General features: G+C 39.5%; 1 protein-coding gene across 2 annotated transcripts in view; it reads right to left on the reverse strand.

Annotated features, from left to right (window-relative positions):
• The window catches only part of rps6ka1 (ribosomal protein S6 kinase a, polypeptide 1), a 53,279-nt gene that overhangs the window by 19,774 nt on the left and 7,846 nt on the right, over window positions 1-25,659 (reverse strand). For both annotated transcript variants that reach the window (XM_085392357.1, XM_085392355.1), the window contains exon 2: window positions 19,809-19,853. In XM_085392357.1, coding sequence (XP_085248483.1) covers window positions 19,809-19,853 — 45 coding nt within the window. The remainder of the gene's footprint in view (window positions 1-19,808; window positions 19,854-25,659) is intronic.

Consider the following 25,659-nt stretch of genomic DNA (forward strand, 5'->3'; position numbering starts at 1 on the left):
CTTAGAAGGATAATTTATTCTTAATTAAAATTGTCACTTTAAAAATAATAAATAAGTAAATCTGTACTGCATAGGACCTCTTCAGTACAGCAGTGCCTTTTTTTAAAAAAAGAAAAAAAGAAAAAAAGAAAGCATGACAAAGCCATCAGGTGTTTTGCAACATGTATCATGCTTTGACATTTGTTTTGCTGATGAAGGGGACTTCCGGGGTTAATATCCATCCCTTAGCAGACTGAGCCATCTGTTCCCACACCCAAAATACATCAGGTTTTTAGGTAAGTAAGTGCCCTGAAAATGACACTGAATTCATACTCTGAAGTGCACGTTACACAACTATTCAGTTGTCATCATGTTGCTATTTAAAGCTTTAACATTATGTTTTAGAGACGCACATTGTAAACACAGAAATGGGAGAAGGATTATGTGACAGAGCCACTTCAGGAGGATTAAGTGACAGCTAGGACGGACAAGTGAAGGCACTGCTTTACTAACTATAACTAACTGCAGGGACACTACTTGTGTGTTAGCTAAGCCAAGCTTTCTAAGGAAGTTTAAAAAAAATCTTTAAACCAATTTTGAAAGTATGTATGTGAGGATAAGTTGATAAAAACCTTTAATAACAACTATGGGGAAATATTTGCAATGCACAGCTGAGATGATTAATTAGCGATGACCCTAACTGTGGAGTTGGAAAATTGTTACTGTCTTTTTACACTTTTACACAGTGCAATGATGTTCTGCAGCTCCTTTCATTAAAAATGATAATAATAATTTTAAAAAACAGCAACTCTGTGAAGTCCTGCCCATTCTGACCACTTGCACGCGTCTTAAACTTTGCATGACTGAACATTAACTTCTGCAAACTAATCAAACTTTCACAGCATCATCATTAGTGATGAGAGTTATGTCTCTAGAGCCTAAAGAGCAGATCTTAGTTAAAGAGTCAAAAGTGTGCAGTCCTAAAGGCAGTAGATCAGATCATTAGTGCTACCAGAAGAATCTGTTTCTCTGGTGTCCACTGGATTTTGCACTGTGAATCGCCCCCAAGTGTTAGTCTGTCCACATAAAATTCGACTGCACAACATCCATTGCAAACACAGTTCTTTGGTCACCACTGCAAGATCTGGCTCACTGTGACTTCACCCTCTTCCTCAAAAGGAAGTTGAAGGGTTGCAGTTTTGATAAAGTGGACAAGATCCAGTGCATGATGAAAACACAAGAAAATCACAGCGCAGCCCAGGAAGCCTACTACAAAGGGAATGTTTGCCAAATTAAAGCACTTATTTAAGCTATGTATTTATTTGTTTATTTTCTCGAGAGAGATTTGTAATTAAGAACCAAATTCAGAGTACACTACACAACATGGCATCATTAAATTTGCATCCACACTGAAGGCGATTTGCTTATCACGCGTTGTTTTGAAGCTGACGATCAGTCTCTTGTGGACATTCCAGCCTCCTGTTGCCTAGGTAACCCTATAATGTATTTACTACCAGGTTATATGTCAGTCAATAGTATCCTGCAATCTCACTGGTAGTCTCTTCAATTGCTCATCAGCAACTCAGCTCAAATGAAGTTGCTGAATGTCTTTCCCTTTTTGTGGTTTCTGGTTGCCACGTTACTTCCTGATTGGATGCAGTTTTTGTAACAACAGAACAGCAAATGTGTAAAAAAAAAGGAGAAGCATTCTATAGACTTTTAAAACAACTAATCACATGAACAAGTGGAAGGTAGAGGCCAGAGGAAATGCCCCAGCAGGAGTATAGGATTAGCACAGATACTGCAGGAAATCCTGTCATGGCATCTGTAATATTTATAGCAGCAGCATGGATAGCCGTCAGATGATTGGCAGTTCAATGGGCCAGTTGACATCGGGTTAAAACGGCCTTGTGTAATATCCACAGTGGGAGCTTTGGTCAATAAATGCATTAAGAAAAGAACGAAAAGAAATGGCAGAAATGATTTAGAGAGAACAAAGGGGCGGGATAGAAGGATAAATGAGAGACGGAAGAGTGAATATACACAATGAGGTCATCGATGTTAAACCTAAGCTGCATGGCTGCGGTGGAAATGTGTAGCACTCTGGACCTGGTTGCAAATATATATAAAAAATAAATAAATAAAGAGTACAAGCCAGAAACACCAAACCTCAACATCTCCTGAGCATTTTGTCACTCATCTATAATTTGTGTGTCATCACACAAACATTTCTACAACATCTAAAATAGCAACTTCAAGTGCTACTCAATCTGCACTTCCTGCTTAGTCCCAGGTTTTTCCCCTTTAGAAATCCGCTCAACCAAATGCCAAATAAACCCCCAAAATTCACATACAGACAGACATCAAAGCTTTTTTTGTATTGTATGTATTGTAGGTATTTAAATGCAGGAACAGAGGGACACCAATACAAGACTTTAACTTGAAAAGATAAACCGACAGAAAAAAAGGATAGTTTTTGTTAACTTGACAGAGAGAGAGAGGTGCAAAAGGGCAGAGCATGGAGACGACACAATCAGCATCCATATTGATGAGAACTATAAAGGATGAGTGGAAATGGTCGGAACGTTTTCCTTAATCGACCCTCAGAGGCAGAAGTGTGAAACTATGGCAACTGCGTTTTTGCAGTCTCCGTCTCCCAGCATCCTCTTTGCAAGACAAGAGGTAGTTTCAGAGGCAAGGCCATTCACATAGGAAACATCTTTTTAGATGATGCTTCCAGGTAACACTTGCCAGCCTCCATCTTCACAAATGGAGCACTCCTGTTCACACTCTACTTCAGTTTGGAATCTGATGCCAGAAATGTCTTCTACTTATCACCGATGCAGCATGAAATGGATTATACTATGTTTATTTTGGAGGTAATATACGATGATGGCCTTTAAAGGTTATGTAGCTTGAGACTCTAATATCAGAGACCTTTCAGAACACACAGACGTATCAGAGTGCACACACAGACTGGATGATTAATGGAGCTGACTTTCTGTCAGAGCATCCCTGTGTATTACCATGACCATGTCTGAATGTGATAGAAAGAGAGAAACAGACTGTCACTTTCTCTGTGTGTGTGTCTTTAAACCCAACTGGTATATGAATGAAAATCCCAATGAGCACACCCATTACGATTTACGAAAGTATACGTTTGTGTGAGTCTGCTCTTGTGTTTATATGCATTATCATTCTCCTCCTGGCAGCACAAGTCACAATCGGGGCTTAGTGACGCTGAGGGCAGAGTAACCATGACGACTAGGCCAATAGCAGACATGAATGGATGACAGAGGGGATGAAGTGAATAGATGGATGGCTCAAGCATCTGAGGGGCATCTGCTTCAAGTTAAGACTTTTCTTTTTTTTTTTTTTTTTTAATCTGTTTTGTCATTCGTATAGATCAACAGGGAGGGAAACAGCTACAACACATGATAACCCTTCAGGTCGGGCAAGATTGTTGAAAAGGGAGAAAGAAGTTGAATGATAAGGAAATTGAAATTCTGATTCAGCTTTGACGTAAACTACCAAAAAGTTAGAAACAACATTGTTTTTGAAAGAAAGCACATCTAATATGACACTAAAAATTGGATAAAAGGACCAGAAAAGATGGATGGATCCCTTGTTTAAAGAAATAGATGTGATTTCATGAGGCCGACCATGAACACCACAGTCTGCTCTACATCATTCCAACATGTCGCATTACTTCTCGACAATAATGAAAACTAACCAGTGTAGCATGAACTAAACTGCACTAAGACTGCCTGTATTTTCATTCAATTTTTAATAAGCTATAACAAACCTGTTTTCAAGAGGTTTTACAATATGGAAAAAACACAACTTCAGCAAGACATCCTATATCGATTAGATGCACATCTAAAAAACACTTTAAACTCTAAATTGGACTTAAGGCGTTAAAAGTTAGCCTTAGATTTCCATTTTAATCAAGTATCTCTTTCTGAGCAGTGCTTACTTTGAAAATATCTCATTGCTTCTTCTTCATCTCTGAACGTCAAATGTGATTTTTCTCTTTTGGGGAAATACAGCCCTTATCAAACTATTGTTCTATTGTACAATAGATCAGATCTAGATGCCTAATTGTCACATCCTTACAGTTTAGAACAGGCTTGCATTTTTTTTAAATGATCAGTTGATCCTTTATCATAAAAAAAACTTGCATTAGGTAACACAATGTGCCAGTGAAACACATGCATAATGTTGTAATTTTGATGAATCACTACATTTACTTTAGTTAATCACTTCTCAAATTGATTGCAAAGTTAGTAGTGCACTTAGGCACAGAATGCCTAATCATTCGATATGAATTCACTGGTCGAATGGATTATTTCCACATGGGCACAATCAGACATCACGTGGACTAGAATCACACAGGTTAAATAGTGTTTAATGCGTACTGTGACTGCAATGCACATTTGGTTTCTCACCTGCACCTCCATCGGGTAATGCCTACAAAAGTTCAAGGCTGCAGTGCATGTACATAAAAAACTTTTTTGTGGCATTAGGCAGACAGAGGCCTCTAATATAAATTTAATATTAATTTTCAGGTAACATATGCTGAACTTCCAAAAACATTTAGGTGTTTTTCACCGCTTCTTTTTCTTGGCAAAACTGGACCTTGAACACTTTTTGTGTAACACCATCCTATGAAAACCGAGCAATGAGATCAGCTATATAGTTGCAAATCAAGAAGAGGGAGAGGGTAACAGAGATTCCCATGTGTATGACAAAATCCAAAGATTTAGAGCCCCCTTTTAGAACAGAGGCAGGCTGCAAACCACATCTCCTAGTGTCTCTGTTTGTGTGTGTGTCTGTTTATATGCTCATCAGATCTCTAACGCACCTAAACTGAAACTGCAATCTGCATCTGTTACTGCTGATGACAAACTCAGATAAGAGGATACCCGCTTGACACAAACACACACACACAAACCACACCTTCCCCTTGGGTCTGCACATGCAATCATAACAGCGTCTGTTAGCTACTACAAAGAATAGGGGGGCATTTTAATTTGCATTAAAACCTTCTGGAGAGGCTCAATTAACCTGCTGCATAAACAACTGCATGACTGGGACTTGATAAGACGTGAATGATGGTGCGCTTTTGCGTGTTTACTTGTGTCTGCGTGGGCCTGTGTGGATAAGCCTTGCTAATAGATCATTTTTTATTGTACCTGATGATTGTGTGCAAGGCTGTGTCTCAGCACAAAGTCCATCTTGCGTAATGAAGTCAATTTTCCATTAAAGAATCTTGTTAACTGACTAACTTGCCATGAAAAGGAACACCAAGAGTAGTTTATGCACAACATATGAGCCAGACATCGTTGTTAACACTCATGGAAAGCCAAGTTTACCTGAACCCTTTCAATCGGGCTCATCAATGCCAAACATCCTTTCTGTAATACTTTGGATGACCTTGTTCAAGAAGAGAGAGAAAAAAAGGATTCATAGTCACAGAAAGGACTTCTAGACATAGTCGCTTTAAAAAAAAAAAAAAAAGCAAAAACAGCCTTGAAAACAACTAACTTCATAGAAAAGAAGTTAGACTGAGAAACTTCATAACGCAAGTTTGATTAAAGGGAGATGAGTCAAGGACAAAAGCTTAACAAATCATTAGTCGGCCTTTATCTGAACTACAAGACATGATGATGAATTACACTTTGCTGAAGAGTGCAGAGAAGTAGTGATGGAAGACAGGGATGAGGAAGAGAGGAAGGGGATGATGTACTGGAATGTACCAGGTAAATGATGAAGGGCAGAGTAAGAGAGAGAATGAAGGAGGGCATCTTCAAGCCTCAGTGCTTTTCTCATTTAGCAGGGCTGTGTGCGTTCGTCCATGCGCACACGTGTATGTGTGCGTCATCAGGGTTCCCTCCCTTATATCATCCAGAGTGCCGTTAGAACAGCAGAGCCCACTTTAACAGAATCCAGAGGCTGTTTGCACTTGTTATCATCACAGTGGCTTTTCAAAATGCGTGACGTAGAAATGAAGGCAATTGACAAGTCCGGTTGTTCAGCGTCGGCCTGCTGGTGAAATAATCAAATGAGCCTGACTTTGTTGCCTCTGAAAATGACACCTACAATCACATTTCTATGTGTGATGTGACAGGGTGGAGAGACAAATAGGAAACAGGGAAAATCAAACAGATTGAGAGCACGGGAAAGAAAAGAAAGTTGACATTTCCAGGCCAACACCCATATGGGCAGCCTGATAAGATCAAGTCTTTGTGATAAGAAGGTTTTTACACAATTCTTTTCTGGAAAAAAACAAGAATGAAACATGTGTATTTCCTTTCTGGACAATGACAAATCAAAATTCGAGCTACCTTATTCTCAACCACTTAGAGAGCTTTTTCACGCAGTTTAATGGGATCGATTGCAGAACAGATGCTTGAAGGAGGAGCTGTAATTAACTTCCAGAGAAGTGATGCACTTTAGATAAAGACTCTAAACCATGCAACACTGTACCTTCTGTTTTAAAGTGAGCAATGAGTGTGCCTGCTGCCTGCATGCGTGACCACAGTGAATCTGCAGCACACTGCGGCAATTTATTGCAAGTCTGTGGTCGCCTATCTTAAATATACCAGCAATAGCATGCATAATTATACATAGTATATGAAAGTAGTAGGAAGTTGCTTTCTTGAAGAGTGCTCTTCAAGAAAGAGGGAAAAAATCCCAAAGAAACACAACTAATTTTAATTAATCAAATCACTTGTGCGTACACAGTTAAATAAATCAGAACTAAATATTTCAAAAATAAAAAAACAAGATGCAGCTCACTTACTAATCCTTTAATTTCCATTCCATAATCCAGGCTTTTCAACCTCTCTTTTCTCGTAAAGGTCACTTGCTGTGCCTCTCATAGGCCCGAGCTACTTTTTATTAACACACAGGAACAACAACTGCTTAAAGTCTTGTCTCAGACTTTGACATAAACTTTCAGGATGTGGCTTACTTGTGAAGTTCAGACAATTGCGGAACCTCAGCCAGAGCCATCGGCTCCGCTCGTCTACAAAACAGCAATCATATCGACCGTCTTTAAAGAGGTTTCCTGAGCTGAGGTGGTTCTTCAGCATAAAGTTGACTTAATTTCACGGTTCGGAAAAGGTTGATTAGAGCTTTTCAGCATCTGAGTAATATTAGGTTGATATAGTTACAGAAACAGTTGCAGCGTTTTTATTTTGACATCTTACTCGATTGCCGTCACGTGAAAATATCTCTTCATATGTATCTAAATGTCTTCGCATCGAGTTTATCACAGCGCGCACACAAAACTCCCTTCCTCAAAGAGCCAATTTATTAATTAAATCTTCGGTTTTTAGCTTTCCCCATTATGCAATTGCAGTTTTTCGTACTTCAGAGTCTAAGGCAGAGCCGCTTTACAGTTGAGCAACACTAACTGAAGCTTCTGTATTGTGGTGTTTCATCTATCTGCTGCGCCTTTATCTTTCAGCTGCGTCTAGACAAATGTTCAATTAGGACGGAAACCTCATATCATAATCACGCATGAAATGGAATATAAAAAATGGTGTTGCAAGATGTGGAAGTCATGTGCTTGTGACTTCCACTGAAGAAATAAAATGATAAAATTGAAAAATCATGTGCTGATAATACTTATGTTGCCATTTATGTATTTTTATAGTATCAATAAGAGGTTTATTGACGTGTAACATCATTAGTGTGCAACTTTATGTCAGCATTTTTATACTGACTCTACAGTGACACAACAGATGACATGAAATCATATCACCAAGGTAATTAAACACGTAGAAATAAGCCAAAAAAAAAAAAAAAAGAAGAATAGATGAGAAATAACAACATAATGAAATATTCACACCGAGTCCTATGAGAGCAGAAAGGACAGCGGGTCAAGCTAAGTGTTGTTACAATGAATGAGTAAAGAATAACTGTAAGTTATGGAAAGTATGCAAAGAAAGTCACAGGCCTATTGTCACATTTATGCAAATACACACAAAGCAATCACACGCTGGCCTGAAAAAAGAAAAAGGGAAAAAAAACTGAAGTGTTAGCATTCAGCGTCTTACTAACAAACAAATCTTTTGCAAAAGGTCACAACAATGTGACAAGGTAAACTGAATGGGACTTCTGCATCCATTCAGAAGCCTATCGAGTCTCATCATATTCAGTTATGCATATTCAAAGCGAGTTAGAAAATGCTGGCCTGTTCGTTTTATTTGAGGACTTTGGCAAAGCAGGGTGACAGGATGCATAAATCTTTTGGGAGTGTGCTGATTTTGTCGCTAAAAGCAGGAACAGAAAGGAGCACAGTATGTGATGCCTCAATCTCAATGCAGTCTGTGGCCGAAAAGCCCTTTAAAAGAGCTACCACAAATTATGCTGAAAGTCCAGCATTTTAACCCCTTCTGGTAATAAATAAATAAATAAATAAAAACAACCAAATAACATTAAACTAATGGGAATTTTGGAATATATTGCCTCAAGTGCACTTTACTTTATTAATTTACACGAGATGACCTCACACTGAAGGAAATCAGATGGTGTTTTTCAAGCACAATAGCCCATGTATAACTACCATAGCCAACAATGACAAAAAAAAGAGGCTTCATCTAATTTTTATGTGCTTCATGTGACTAGTTATTCCTACTGCTCTAATGTAAGCTTAATGGATCATTATTTTGATGTCACCCAAATATTTGGCTGTTGCACTTGTTATTCACCAATAGCTAATGAAATGCTGATCGTGGTGAAATCCAAATAAAAGGCTTTAAAAAGCCTAAAAAAAGGAGAGACACACAAAAAAGACACATGCTGTTCAAACTGAGCATCAAGACGGGGAACGAAAGGTGATTTATGTAACTTTGGTTGTTGGTGCCAGATGGGTAGGTCTGAGTAAAGTTCTCTGGGTAAAAATACCTTGACAGGAAGGCAACAGTAACTCAAACATGGTAAGCAAAAGAGCATCGCTGAATGAAAAATACATAGAACCCTGAAGCAAATGCGCTACAGCAGCTAAAGAGCACACCGGGTGACAGCAAGAACAGGAAACTGAGGCTACAAATCGCAAGAAGTCACTAAAATTTGGAGAAGATTTTAAATATATTGCTAATACGATAAGTCTCAATCTATGAATCTACATCGCCCTGTATCAATGGTATATGACCTTTATAACTATCATATACATATTTTGATGACTGCTTCTAGCAGGATAACATGCCATACCACAAAGCTCAAATCAGCTACAATACTATATTCTGCTTTATCATGACATTGAACCGTTTTAACTTTGTATTAATTTGATTTTTGACTGACTGAAAAAGAAGACCAATGTACGAATATTTCAGTATTAATAGAAAAAAAAAAGTGTTATTTTGTTTTGATGGAGCATTCATGACTGCATCATAAACAAACAAACAAAAAAATTTGCTTATTCTGATGCATTTCCAGTTTACTATTCAGTTACACATTACAGCTTTTACCACATCAGCATGATTTAGCCACGCTTGATTCACCACAGCTTCACAAGGACTAGCATAAGCAACACAACCACATGGCTAATTAGCATAATATGAGAGCTTTGCTGAATGGGCCTCAGGTAAACGGTGGTACACAGTCAGTCTGCGTACAGTAAAGACAAGAAGCCTTAGCTTATTTTACAGAAATTTAGGCATTCTCCTCTAATTTTGGACTTGCACATAAAAAAAAACAAAAACACAAATATAAATATATATTTTTAAAAAATCCCAAATTATGTGCTACTACTTCTCAACTGCTAGTTATATTTATATACGTTTCTACACATGCTTTTTACATACAGTCATGTAGAGATAATGTATTTAGATTGAAGTATCGTATCCTGACTTGAAAAGCTGGCCCCAGAGACGATCCAGCTACGGAGGCCGTCTCTTGATTTCAATCCTACGTTTCAATTCTGTTTTTGCTACGTCGCACATCATCAGTAGTGGTGTAGCAGAAGCTGGAAGTGAAAGCAATTAAGATGGCTAGTTTATGGAGGCAAAAATCTCAATAGAGGAGAGTCAAGGAAGCGAGCTTCCCACCCAGAGAGTGCGTTATTCTAGTCAGTTTAAATGGTGGTGTGCTATGTTGTACTGTTGCTGTAGGCGGGATGAGATATGATGAGTAAAAAATTATAATTTCAAGGAAATAAAATAAAGTGAAGCAGAGCAGGACTGGAAAGAGCAATAAGTTCTGTCAACTAATAATCACACTCAAGAGGCTTGTTAACTCTGTGAGTCACGTATGAACGGGAAACAATCTGGCATCAAGAAACAAGAAAAGGATGAGCAGTCCAACGGAAACAAACAAAAAGAATAAAATATTCCACTAGAAGCAGACAAACAGCACAGTATCGGTGTCTGTGCTGTATCAATGCATGTGTATGAGTGTGTGCATGGCTGAAGGCTTCCACCTAGATGTCGTATCACAAAGTGTGATCAATGACAGAGCTGTCAGCAAAACAGTGCTATAAACATGCAAACCAAATATGCACACACAACCCTGGTTGTTAAAAGTGTGTGTGTGCCGGAGAAACATTTGTGATGGGAACCGACGTCACCTCTGAGCCTGAGTCACAATGCTGCCATCAATAGTCCAGTAAACCTGGACAGTTTTTATTCTTTCCGTTGTCGCATCCTTCAGACGAAACACAAATCTTTTGGAAAATGCGCATTTTAACACCCTGCATTTGCACAAATACAAACAAAGTAGATTTACAATTCAACAGAAATGAATAAATGCAGAAAGCTGCAACATTATAGTGTTTATTCAGCAATAGGAAGATGAGAGTACACAGTTGATTTAAAAGCAAATATCAGTAAAGTTAATCTGATTTCAGGACTAAAGTGTTGCGAATTTACCTACACAGCCACACTAAAGCATCAGGTGTGCATTTCAGGCTACGTCCCAAAGCAGAGTGTGACATAATCAGTCCCAGTCCCCCTCCCACCCCACCCGCACTACCCTGTTAATAACCCCTTCTTCAAACCCTGCAGTGGAATGTGAAGTGTTTAGCTCTGCGCAGCTCCAAGGCTTGTCCAGACCTTGTTAATACAGGCCTCTGCTCACTGGGGATCATAGCCAAGCAGATGCCGGTATAATGCATTGCTCCTCTGGCAAGATTTCATGCGCTCTGCAAGATGGTGCTCAAGTTTTCTAAGAAACGTCAAACTTTGCCCATATAGAAAAGCACTATATGAAATGCTTTTTCTATCTCTTTGTGATGCACATTTCAAGCTCTGAAAAATTAAACACAGCAAACACAGGTTCTAGCTGGAGGTACAGCTCAGTAGCCGTCTGCTGTACTAATTGTCCATTTTATTAAGTATTTATGGAGTTTCTTACATATTTCATGGCGTTTATGTTCCAAACCTGGAAAGGCCAAGAAAAATAACAAACGATCATGGCTTCTTTTTTTTCTTTTTTCCTTTTTTTTTTGTTAAGCAGAGGTAACGTATGCCAGTCAAAAGTCTGCATTCTTATTGGACAGCTGAATAAAGCAGTGCTCTTTCTCAAGGTAAAAAGGGTAGGAGGGGACGAGACAAGACATGCTAACAACACAGAGTTGAAAAAAGAAATAAGGAGCTCAAAAATCAGACATTTTCAAATGCAGGATCAGAGATCTGCTGTATCTGCAAATAACTGTTTGCCTTTATTATAAGTTGGCAAACAGGAACACATGGAACAGATGGTTGTAGAGTTTTATTAAGATAGCGTTGTGTTATTAATTAACACAAGGAAACTGACGTGTGCTCCATGTTGCAATCTTCCACTATCTAGCACTACATGGAGTTTAACAGAAATGCAACACAGCATTCAGATGTGAAAATAAAATCCAATAGGAGCCTGGGGTAAAATTTAGACCTCTTCTGCAAAACACCACATGGCCATGTTTTTTTTTTTTTTTTTTTTTTAAACATAAATCCCAGTCACCAAATCCCAAAGGAAGTAGAGCAGTTTAAGAAGATAGAATGCATCTCAATGAGAGATTATAATGCAGACATCCCCTGCAGGGATGCCATCCCAGGAGAAAGGGAGGCATCTAAAGTAGCAAGATAGAAACAGACAAGGAACTAAGAAAAGGAATGCTGTTACCTTTTCTTTCTCCTTTGTATTTGCACCCTCTGATGAGAGTCAAGTGAATTTTCCAGACTGAAAGCCCTCAAAGGAATGGTATGGCTACTAAAAATATCCCCCATAAAAGAGTATAAATAAGAAGTCAAGAAGAGAAACTATATGAAAACATTTCACTTCGAACAAAAGCAGTTTTGTATTTGTGAAATATGCCCATTTTTTTCGTGTTGAGACTTTCAAAGAACACAGAAATATGAAGCTTTAGCTTACAAATGGTTAGCTTATCATAGCTTATCTCATCTTAGCTTAGAGGCTAAAAACGGTAATCAGCATTCAGCCTGGCTCTGCAGCAGCTTGCTAATTAAACCCTTACATCTCAATATCAAACAGTAAAACAAACAATTGTGGTTTACTTGTTTATAATCTTTATGCTAACTTAGGCTGATAATAGCTTCATATTTAGCATAAAGAGGAAGTGGTGATGGCTGTCTTATTGCAGTCTATTCCATAGTTCTTATAATTGTTTTGTTTTGTTTTATCCTACACTGCAACATATGCTCTTTAATGACCAGCTGAACCCACTCAATTTCTCCCACCCATAGCGAACAAGTGTTGGTGAGATTTTAAAGAATTGAATATTTCTGTAGTTCTGAGTGGCACACTGCAAAATGAACTCCCTTCTTTGCTGTAAAAGGAAAGAGTTGTATAGTTTAGTCTCTCCATCCTCTTTTTTGTCTCCCATTATGTTTCCTTCCCCTCCCACTTCCTCTCTTTTTCTTTGCGCCCAAGCTTATATATGGCTCCAACTACCACAAGAATCTTCTATTGTCTTAATTAATGTGACTGACAGTAGCAACAACAACTATTCATCTACAACAAAGAGGCAGGGATTTGAACATGTTTTACCCTTACATAAATCCAAGCACAGTGCAATGCAGTTCATATACACTGCAGTTCTGGGATCTTGGTTAAGTCTTCACCAGTCTGACTGCCTGTAGAGTTTTATTGCTAATTAAAATGCTGCAATAAATCTGTTATACTTATTGTGTAGGAATTGTTGAGGTGAGCTTGGTGTGTTTCAATGTGGGGGGACAGGCAGAGCCACGTAAATCAAGTCCAAGGTCAGCTTTGCAAAAAAAAAAAAAAAAATGGGGAGAGCAGTTGCCATGCCTACAACATGCATGTGCAAACAGAGGCTCACAGTTATACAAACACATGCCACAAGGCTACGCAGCCATCAGCCATCTTTCCATTTCCTGACTCGCTAGCCCAGCTGAGCTCTACAGTAGCCCAGAGGTCAAAACACAAATCATGTAAGCTGCAATCCCTGCCTACGCACTCTCACTGGTAAATATTTAATCGGTCTTGAACACATTTTAACACCATTGCTGCAGGATGTCCATCATATTAAGACACAAATAATTATATTTGCAAAGAAGCATTGCATGTGCACGCTTGTGGTTATCCAACAAAGGGCAAATTAGCCGCAGGTACACTGGATCGCAATGCACCAATGCACACTGCAACAAGGAGATGCCTGAGTGTGTGTGCATCTATTTCCCAAAAGACCCGGAGAGTGTGTTTGATATGCCGAGTTACTGCCACTGATTCCTTTTGAGTTTACTGCACGCTGAGTTTTTCTTTAGTTGCAAAGCTCAGAACTATGACTGTGTCTGGAACCCCAGCTAACTGACTTGATGAAGAGCTACGCAGGAGGTGCCTCCCGTTTCCTCCCCTCTTTTCTCTCCTCTCTGTACTCCACTTCTGCAGTCCTATGCGGTTTTCTCCTCCCTCCGTTCCCTCTCTTCTCACGCTCTTGACATCTCCTCGCTCCCGCTTGCGCTCCGCTACGTCCTCTTGTCCCTCGGCCACTGAAGCATAAATACCACTCGCTCAGCACCTAGCTGCAGTAAAAAGTCATTACCTACATTAGGGACAACAAAAAGTGTCACTGACACCAATGGAAAAAGCAATACCTTTTACTGCTTTGCTGCCCTCGGGCTTGGTAGGTGGGAGTTCATACTGAAGTGGAAGTCAGACAAAAAAGTGCACACACAGACACACACTCCTGACCATATAGTGAATGTTACTCTGCATTTGCCCACGGATGACTGTTTCAATAAAACACCCATGAAACATCTTCAAACAGCTTATTTTGAATGTCAGAAAACCACACAGTGCATTCCTCAGATGCGCACATTTAAATGTCATGCCCACGAGTTTAATTACAAGTCAAATTTCGACTAAGGTGTGACGACGCCACTCCTTTGTTGCACTTCAATCACGCTGACCCAAAATGTCAACAAAACACTGACATCCCACCTTGCTGCAGGCAGTAACATTTTTTTCCATCCTTGAAGTAGTTTCCTTTCATCTTTCACCCCCCTCTCTCTCACTCACACTGATTTTGTTTATAATTAAAAATTCTCTGGCTGTAATAACTATCTCAGAAAATGTCCACCATTTACAGGAATGCAGAAAATTATGTGTTATCTACTTATCACTCAGCTGGGCTGGCTGTCATTTGCTTTGGCTTATACTCAGGAAGTATAACATCTTCTTTAGGTCACAGTGATTTATTGTTGTGGTAATAAAATATAAAACCTAAAAATATTTTTTTAAAATATACACATAAATACATTTTAATGGCAGGTCACTGTTAAAATATGAAGCATATCCCCAAATGCTTCCCCTGAAATGAAAGTTGGATGATTTGGAAAAATATGAAGCAGTACGGCCTTTTTGTGTCAATAGTTTGAAGTTTGTGAAAAGATCATGATGCGCAGCACCAATCATGATTTCCCGACATCGGAGTCCAAATCTAATGGCAGTTTGTGGGTTGTTTGCTGTCAATTTCAGGCTCCTATCAATCAAAGCACACCCACAAATCCCTGATAAAACAGTTATGAGCTTAGGAGGGTTAAGCTGACGCACACACACAGCAAGTAAATCAGCTCCTCCAATAGAGGAACGTCGTTAAAAATGGGAGATTCTTGTTACTTTCCTTACACTTCTAGAAAACAAAATATCTCATTGGAGAAGGTGGAAACAGAGCATGGTTGGTTTTTTCCTTGAAATGGATTTGGTGACCTATTGCGTGCTCGGCAGGCTAATTAGTTTTTATCTTCTTTTGACAGCCCTGTGGTAGACCTCTCATCACTCACTGCACAGTATGCGATGCCTTTTTCAATTTTTCTGTTTGAGGTTGTTATTGTCTTATTCATTGTTTCAGCTCTTTGAACAAATCTTCCTCACTGGCATCCTCAAGGGCAATGGAGTTGATGTGATCTGTTGCTAGAAATAGGCCAAATGCATCACTTCTGTGGTAGCAGATCACTGAAAGCCTGGCACCCTGCCAGGCACTAAATTGCTGGGTAAGATCATCCCCTTGCGACGACACGACTAAGTACCCTCCTTTCTCAGGTGACTGTCCACAGCTGTCTGATATCATCACACCAATACAAAGGCTGTCTTTTTAACTGCTACTCTAATGTCACATCAAAGTATTGGAATTCTTAGTTTTAGCTGGTCTAAAGCATATGCAATAATACAAGAAATAACTTTTACTGCTTTGACAGAAAGTAATGAAACAGAGAAGGCCAGTGCTGATAGTATAGGCTAAACAATCTATTCATTATTCATAAGAGTTGTTTTCCCCTAATGTAGCAATTGAGATAATGTATCATTTATGTCAATTAGGTAGCAAAATATTATTTCTCTTTGGAATCTCAGATATGAGGATTTGCTGCGTTCCTTTCTTTTCTCCTTGAGAAAACGTATCATTATGTTGGTACATTGTAGACTGATGGTTGAACAAAAGTGCGTCGCAATTTTCTTTGCTCTTATTAACTATTATTAATCATCTTATGGCCTCCAGGATTAATTCAATCTACTTAATAACATTCCACTTGTAAATAAAGAAACTGATTATCTGTGTCAGTGTGAAGAAGAAATGAGTTTCATCTTGCTTCACCGAGAGAGACAGATATTGATCATGATTACTATCAGTTTAATGGGTCCAAAAATAGCTTGGGAAGCTCTACTAGGCAAGAATCATATGTCGCTCAGCTTTTACACAACGAGACAAAGGAGAGAGCAGATCGCTCATTAGAGAGAGAACCCAGTTGAGCTCACCACCCCCAGACCCAAACACTCACGGCTTAATGCTGAGGACCATCACGTTATTGTTTAAAGCCTGTTATAGGTTTTAACATCATTGAACGACAAGGACAGGTGCTCTCTTTCCCAACACTGTGCTCTCTCTTTCTCAGTTGTTGCCTCTAAACCCTGCCTCTCTCACACCATCCATTCCTCTATTAGGTCTGCTGGAGGCAGGTAACTCCCATGGCTAGAGTAGATAACAGCCGCCATTATCAGATTCCCAGCATTAAAAGAGCAGCTCAGTATTGATCGCTGTAGCGCCTGGTTACAACTGCTCTGCCTGCGCGATGCTATGACAGTCTGGGTATGAGGTCTACCTTCAACCCCACCAACATCTAGCATTTCACGGTGTGATTCATTATTTACATACTACTTACATTTTTAGCTTTGTTGACTGTGCAATAAAACCTTTAGTCAAATGATCACCTAAAATGATCACATAAAACAGCATTCCTAATATTTTCCCAATCCTATCATTCATGAAACTGGAAAAGCTTTCCAAGTCTTGCTAATGTGCTAGAGTAGAGCATGCTTTCCCTGGTGGATCATATGGCTGCAATATTTTTTGTCCACTTGAAACCGTTTTGGGCTTGAGCACTTACTTCACCTCGTGAAAATCCAATCTCCTCCAACTCTGCCATCTATATCCTTCACCAGATGGTCTTCGGCCTGCCCCTCTTTCACTTTCCAACACTGGCCCATCTCAAGACAGCATTTGAAATTCTCTGAATCCATAAAACACAGCCAAGCCATTTTAGCCTCTTCATCTTTAGTTCCTGGCCATGTGCTGCTACCATGTTATGGTGGGTAGGCTTGAGGAAAGTGTTTGAATTCTGGAAACCGTACTAGTGGAGATTTAGCCCTGGTAGGGTCAACCACGGCAGGCAAACAGCGATATCATTGCTATACTAACACTATATACACCAATTCTCAAGTAGGCATAACAGTAAGACAAGCCCAGGCATGTCTGAGAGCAAGAGTGCCTCTGATGATGATTTAGTACTTAAAGAGCTACTTCAGCAAGCTCCAAGAAAGCAGAGTTCACTAGGAAATACAAACCTAACGTGGGAAAAAAAATACATTTGTTTCAAAAGAAAAATAATAATGATAAAAAACTAAAACCGTCAAGTACAACCAGGCTACGAAGGAGGAGATACCAGCAGCTTGTGATGTGTGACCTAAATGTACACAAATGACTCAGCCAGGCTTCGCTAGCTGCACCAGCTGGTTGCACTCCCTATGACAGTAAGAGCAAACATTGATGGAAATTACTTGTGTGGATACAAGTCCCAAAGCCTAAGATAAAGAAAACATTAAATTAGGTTAAAATATATATATATATTTTTCAGTTTTTATTATCGGACAACATTGTTAGGGTTCCTGTCGAGCTACAAGGTCAAGTTATTTTAGTCAATGTTGAACTCCAGTGTTAAGCAGTTTATACTTTTAATTAAAATACGTTTGTACTCACAGTTGACTCCTCTTGTGTTGCTATTGCTGGCCCCTTGTTCCAATAGATTAACATTTTAATTAAGTAGTATGTCAGCACTGACAGCTGACAGTAGCTCATTAGAGAAAAAGATGGAAAATGTATTTTACGTCCTTACACTTGCAAATACAGCTGCATTCAAAAGTTATTGTTTTTTTCCTACATCATGAGATATCGTGATCTAATTTTGAGGCTATACTGCCCAACCCTACATGGGGCTAACAAACCCATCTCCTAAAGACTCCACCAAGTTAGTGTTCTCATTGTAGTTTTTCTAACACAGAGATGCAGAAGGCACTACGAGATCACTACGCCAGCTTTAGATGAAAACTTGTCTAAGGCAAGCAGGAGCTCGACAAGGACCCGAATTCACTATGCCGCTAGGAGGATGAGACGTGTAACTATGTCTGAAGCATCAAAGACAGCTCAAGGCATCAAGGAGATTAATAGGTATCGGCTGGGCATCCCAGGTAAGAGCGAGAGCAGGTTGAGTTCCTAATATAGTGGTCCATTATTCTCAGCATATTACCAAAAACCCATGATCATCTATCATGGTGTGGAAGAAGCACAAGATAGCACTGCTGCAGAGTCAGAGGAGAGAAAAATCCAGCAGCCTATTTAAAGAGATTACATAATTGATCAGATTACTGGAATGCACCGGTTAATTAGCAAAACATGTAAATTATCACAGTGCTTACCAGGACTGAGTCATAATTGAATATCAGCCACTTTTTGGAGACTCATATTGACATTATATGATTAGGGATGTAGTAATCTAATATGCTGGATTGGTACAATTTCCAATAATGACTTCATGTGGCCAGATGTGCTGTGACATGACAAATCTGGTTTCATTTTTGGTGTCTGGGTTGCTATTATTACAAGTTCAGTGAGGTACAAAGATAATATCCACAGTGTGCATGATCATTTCCAAGTTCATTATTTAAAGGAAGTTGGAGATAAAATGAAAAATCAGTTGTTTAAAGAAAAAGGGTTTGACAAATCTGTCCTCATGTAGTTCACAGGAGCAGAACAGAGTGGTTCGAGCACAAAGATGATTTTTTGGGGGATAAACTTGCATAGATTTGCCATTTTCTTGTATGCGTAAACACACACACACACACACACACACACAAAAAATCCCCAATCCTTGATCACGTAGCAGTAAAATTCATAGATAAAAGAACAATCCTTTGTTCTTTTAAATTCTTGTCCTCAAACGTTAATTGCCTTGCCCAGTGTGGCATATGTGCATGGACTCCTAAAGCAAAAACCTTTCTTATTCAGCTCGTCCACGGTCACAGCACATTGTGACATTGCACTGAAAGAAAAGACGACACGCTCTTTAGAGGCTCTTCCCCTTGAGAGTGAGCCCATAAAAGAAGAGGCTAGCTACGCAAGAACAAACATTTCCTTGTCCTCTGCTACATGACTGAACAGTAAGAGTGCAAGGGGAAGCGGGATCATATTTCAGAGCCGGACAATACGGGGCAGAGGCCAACCAGGAGGCACAAAGGGCTGACGCGGTGTTTTTTCACCGAGTTTCTGTAAGTGCGAGCTGATGTGCGTTTGTCCCTGTATGACATGTTGGCACGTAAGCGGGCCAGATCAGGACGTGCACTATGTGTAACACTACATGGCCTTTCTATTCTAGTCAACCAGACTCATCACTATACCCATTAGCCAGACTGCTGCTCAATCAGCCTCACTCAGGGAATATTCAACACATCAAACTTGAGCCAGCTAATACCCTCTCAGGGCTGTCAATGCGACTGCTAAATGAATAAATCGACGCACAGTCACACACTTGCAAACGCCTGACACGTGACAGAGCGCCACGGCTTTCTTTTTTGCTACAGAGATGGAAACGGCTCAAAATGAAGATTCGCACAAAAATTTGCCCTTTGATGGAATTTCGCCTTCTGCTGCTCGTCTTCACAGAAGAGCGCGCGCAAAAGCCAAGAATTCAAAACAAGACTTGCGTCCAAGTTCTCGCTGTAATTTATTGGACGTTAAGCTGCATGAATATTGAGTCACATTTGTGCATCTTTGTGCGAGTGCGTGTCATTGTTCCAGAAATGCCACCTACCTTGACAGCAGTTGTGACTCCATCCTCTGTAGTGCTCTGTCCATTCTGTCAAGACAAGCAGATGAGAAAAAGTCGGTCAGTGTGGATGTTAAGTGCATATATCACATGTGTCTGGATGGGTCTAAAGGAGGAAGAAGCGAGGCACGGCGATATTTGCAAGACTGCATGGGCGGCAGCAGTCCACTGTATCCAGCACTTTGCTCCTTCACTAGCAAACCTAATAATCTAAGGCCAACACACAATTGCATATCCTCAGTAGGCAAGTCTCACTGAAAAGGGTAATCATTGGTATTTGGAAAACAATGATTCAATGGTAGCTATTGTGAAAATCAACATGCTGTTCCCACAGAAGAAGTGAGTGACTAACTTTGAACATATGGTGGGATTTCAGACAGATTAGTTGATTAGATGTGGATCTTATTCCACTGCAAACAAAGATAAAAAAAAAAAAAAAAAAGAAAAAGAAAGAGAGAGAGACAGAAAAAGCCACAGCAGAACGATAACAAGAGGAGAGTGATGTAATGTTTTACATAGCAGGGGCTGCGATGATGTCAGTCCAAATCAGGATCATTGGTCAGAGAGGCCAGGCAGACGAAGACCGACTGTCTAGCTGGCTAAGAGCATTTAGACATTTAATAAGAGCTTGCATGAGGTTCAAACACCTCTTCAAAACACAGAATAGTGTGTTTAAACTCTTTCATCTTTATCTCAGGTATCCAGGCCTGAGGTGCACAACGCCAGTCTAGAATTTGTTGCAACTGTATGCAAGTTTAATAACTGAACTGCATTAATATGCAAAGTTACGACTCATAACATCTTGACATCATGGCGATATCTACACAAATATGTCCATATTATTTTTTTGCATTCTTTCATTTTTAACGAGACAGAAGAAGTCAGTGCAATTTAGCAAAAATGAAAGACCCGTATGAAATTGGTTATTATTTAAAACTGTTTTGATATAGCTTAAAACCCACAATAGGCACAAACTTCATTTTAATGGCATAAGCGATTAACTGTGCACTCCGACATTACTAATGTTCATCAGAGGCTGTCTCGTCAGAAAATGTGTCTCCTAGCTCCTGCATTTTGCATTAGAAGAGAGTTCTATCTCAAAGGCAAGTTCTATTAAGTTCTGTTTAATGTGACACTGCACTGCTAGGTTCAAATAACCTGACCTCAGTTTCTTGCATGATCCCACTCTTTCATCAGATCCACCCTTCATGCTCAGGGCCTGTGTACTTTAAACTCTACTTTTTGAGATTCCTTATAACTGAATGCTTTCAGTGATTAAGGAAACACATGAGTGAGGACTTAAAAAAAAACAACCTCCCCACCCCATTTCCGCTTTATGCTTTGTTTTTCCCATTTCAGAATGAGACTGTTCACTTCCTTGATGCAGTCTTCCTCTTCCCTCAGACTGCAGAAAACACAACAGGGAGTCAACACAATGACAAGCAATAAACAGAAAGGACGTAAATTGTATTGAAATGAACAACCCTGGGAGTTTCTTTCTATAGGTGCTTACTCTGATGATCATTAGACTCATTATCCAGTGCAGAGCTGGTTTATAGACCAAAATGTAATTATGAACACAGAAAAGTCCCAAAAGATTTTGATCCACCATGAAATACCAGCTGGAAAGCATGTGATTGCTTGATGAACAACTTTCTTTTTTAACGTGACCATGATCTCAAACACAGTGCCAATGCAATTACAGCATACCTGGAGATCAGTCATGGATTGGCCTCCCCAGAGCCCAGACCTCAACATTATTGAGGCAGTATGGGATCATCTTTACAGGCAACAGAAGAAAAGAGAGCCAACATCCGATGGACAGTGTTGATATATCCTTCAAGAAGCCTGGAGAACTATTCCTGAAGACAACTTAAAGAAGTTACCAGAAAGCTTGTCTAAGAAAGTTCAGGCTGCGTTGAAGAATGAAGGCAGTCATAACAAAGATTTACTCTCAAGTTTATTAGAATTGTGCAAACTGCTTATGTCTTATATACTGTATTTCCAAGTATGGTTACACATATTTACCAGTGTCCTGGAAAAATATGAAAAAATTAGGGGTGACTCAGGACTTTTGCCCAATACTGTTTAAATACATTGTTTTGTTAACTGTAGACTTAAACAGCATATATGTATACATGCATTAAACAATTTTATTTATTTTTTATTGCTATGATTTAATGCTTGTCTGAATCAGGTCTCTCTTGTAAATTAGACATTAAATAAAGGCTAAATAAATATACCTGCTCAATAATATACCCATGTACATTAAATATTTATTTTACTTATTTATTAAATAAGAGGAAATAGAGAAAAAAAAACTGTAAAAGGTGACAAAACAGACAATTATTCCTTAAACACTTAACTGTAAAGTACACCACTTACAGCTTTGTTTTACTTTTACTTATCTGTTCTGGCTGTTCCTGTATAGAAACGCTGAGTGCAGTAGGGGAAATTTCTTGTGTGTGCTGATTAATACAGCTTGATTTTAAGATATAGGCACAGGCAGCGACAGCAGAGCAGCTTTGCTACTCTCGTTTGCTGAAAGGAGAAAAAAAAAAAAAAGGCCCTCTGACAGAAAGCACGCAGACTGTGGATTTAGTTTACTGTCGCTGTAATACCTCAGAACACATTCGCTCCCGTTCTGTAAGACTGGATGTGCCTGCCGACCGAATGAGATGGCTCATTTTCTGCTTTGAGTTTTTTTCCAGTAGTACTTCTAAATTGCAGGGATAGTACAGCTCTGTACACCTCCAGGAATTTTTACAAGTTGGACTTTAATCATGATCAAGGGGGGGGGGAGATTTAATTTAGCCATACTGCACCACTCATAAAGATTTTAATAGCCGTAATGTGAGGGGATAGGGTAGAAAACTGAAAAATGGAAGCAATTAAATGGCGAAGTACAGTCAAAAGTTAGGCCCAGATGTGTTTAAGGAATGATAAAGGAAATCTTGAGGAAGTGCAGAGTCTGTTGGTGTAATAGACACATCAGGCTACTTTGAAGGAACTCTCCCCGCCTTACTCTGGTATTCCCTATATCGGTGTGGCTAGCTTTGTTTGTACCAGGATTGGGGATTCTATTTGTGTGAATGTAACTGTGTAAGTTTGTGTGTGCGGTTCGCATCGTCTTTCTGACGTTGCTGCTCAACACATTTCAACCTCATTAGCACTGCATGGCTGATCCAAGTGGCCCAGTTAATGGTGCTTTTCCCCCCCAGTGGGTTTCCTTAGTGAGAGCACAGGCACACAAAAAAGGGCATATAAATATGCTCAAAGTGTGCCGTTTAAATACAAACACAGACGCAAAAAAATGTGCAATGGGAGAAATATTCAGACCACAAGCATGCTGTAAACCGATTTAAAGACCAACGTGTTAAGCAAGTCTGAGCCAGACAGCAGAAATTCACATTTTTCTCACAGGACTCTGTATGATTAGGCAAATTAAAAAAAATCTCAGAGCACTGTTGGTCTGTGTGAGTTTGACAGATAAGTCCACGTTTTACAGTGTGAGCAGTACAGCCCTGTAACTAGGCAACTAAGAAATACAATAACCACTTATTCTCTATGCCTGTAATACTATCTGAAATAATTTCTCGTAATCTCATCAGTGAATATTGACAGCTTCTAGTCAGTTCCAGAAAAAGGATAATAGGTGTTTCTCCTTTTTACTGTGTGCCAAGTAGTTCCTTTCAGAAGTCGGCAACCTTAAAAAGATAGAGTAGCACTACTGCCTACAGGTATGGCTGAGGCTGTGCAATGTACACTTCAGGCTTTAGTGACTTGATTAATATTTACCTCTAAAAACCAAAAAAGGTATTAGAACACAATCTTTCTTTGAACCTATCAAGCTGAGGGTTATGTTATCACATGCCTTCCTCCACTCCCAGGTGCTCAGGTGCTCCACAGATCACACCCAGATTAGCTGCAGCTAAGCCCGCCAGTGCGAACACACACACACACACACACACACACACACACACACACACACACACACACACAGCAAAGCATGAATGTGAAATGAACTCTCAAGAACCTGACAGCACACTGCTGACCACACCTTGCTGGGAAACAGCACACATTCCATCTATCAATCTTACTTATTTTAACCTCCTTCGCCACATAAGCTTGTGGAATCCTGCTCTGTAAGCCACGGCTTGAGAAGTTCTTATAAATAAACACGCATGTTTACATTTTAATTTTAAGCCAACAGATGTGGGCCCAGATCTGGACTGAAATACATTCTAACCCAACCTGGCCAGCTTGTACATGACAACTTTCTGCCAACATCTCACCGCACTTATGAGCTATCAAACCTGAGCTGACACAGAAGCGAGAGGGAAATCTTGTGAACTTAAAAATTAAAAATTAAACAAAACAGAAGGTCGACGTGGAAAATATGTCGAATATGAGTGGAGGAATTTACTCATTTGGATCGGCGCAGTTTTTCCTCTATTTGAAATCCACAATTACCAAATACTGACATAAGCATGACTCAGAACTTTTGGTGGACCTGCCTCAACGTAGTAGTGACAGGGGCTCATGCAGGTGCTAGTGACTCAGCTGGGACAGCATGAGCATATTTGTTAAAGTGCCTTTATCAGGGATGAATCACTGAAGTTCATTCACAACAGATATGGCATAAAAGGTCTCAATCAAACACTTTTTTTCCCAAATCGCTCACTTCACGCGTTTCTCTCTTGCTTGCTTGGTCGCAGAATAAAGCACAAAAGCGAATTTAACCAATTTCCATTCATGGCACGGTGATGAGCTCCAAACACAAGTACTTTTATTATGAGTGATGAAGGGAAAACAGACTTCCCATCAGTTGGTGTATCAGAGCACATCATTCTCTGTGTGGGTTTTTTTTTCCCCTTTTTTTTTTCTCTAAATCATCCAAAAGTGCGTATCTCTGTCTGTTCCATCTGCCCATATGACTCGCATGTTCACTGGCACGGCCTCCTGTCTAAAACTCAAGCTTTCTGCTCAATCAATCTGATCCCAAAGCTATTTGAAACCAAAGTGTGCAGCTGGTTGGTAGGTTGGTGGAGATAAATGGCAGAGATCCCATCCTGACTGGCAGTGTTTGTCTGATCTAACCAATTACAGATCTTGGATTTCAGTAACTAACGCTGAAACACAATCAAAAAAACAAAAAACAAAACAAAACACCAAAATATAGATATATATATATATATATATATATATATATATATCTCTCTCTCTCTCTATCTCCTGATTTTTATTTTATTTTATTTTATTTTTTTTTACACACACACACACACACACACACACACACACACACACACACACACACACACACACACACACACACACACACACACACACACACACACACACACACACACACACACACACACTTTTTTTTAAACCAGGAATTGCACAGATTTGATTCACAGAGTTGTAACTATAACACGTTCCAAAGGCAGGGCATTTTCACAGTGTTAAACTTAGCACTCTTCACAGGCTCTGCACCACCATCTGTTCAGCTGTGATATGCTACTCAGCCAACTCACATGCTGCAGAATACTGTCAATAGTGGTGCCTGCGTGAACAAACGATGTCAAGATGACTCTGTTTGAATGTTAACCAAAGACTTTTCTTTCCATTCATTATACTCTTAGACTCATATTTCTCTCCTCCAACAGTAACTGCCGTAACTGAATCTGTAGGGGGAGATTTTTCAATTTCCAAATCTTCATATTAACTGCAGGGGTCTAATTTGTGAAGACTTGTTAAGCTGTCTGGGATATTTCTTGTGTTGCAGTTAGGTTAATAGAGCAAATTTAGACAATTTCACATTTTCTCTAACCAA

Source organism: Rhamphochromis longiceps, linkage group LG19 (assembly GCF_057381845.1).
Source record: "Rhamphochromis longiceps isolate RC_006_pf linkage group LG19, R_longiceps_female_GT1.1, whole genome shotgun sequence".
NCBI classification, from domain to species: Eukaryota; Metazoa; Chordata; class Actinopteri; order Cichliformes; family Cichlidae; genus Rhamphochromis; species Rhamphochromis longiceps.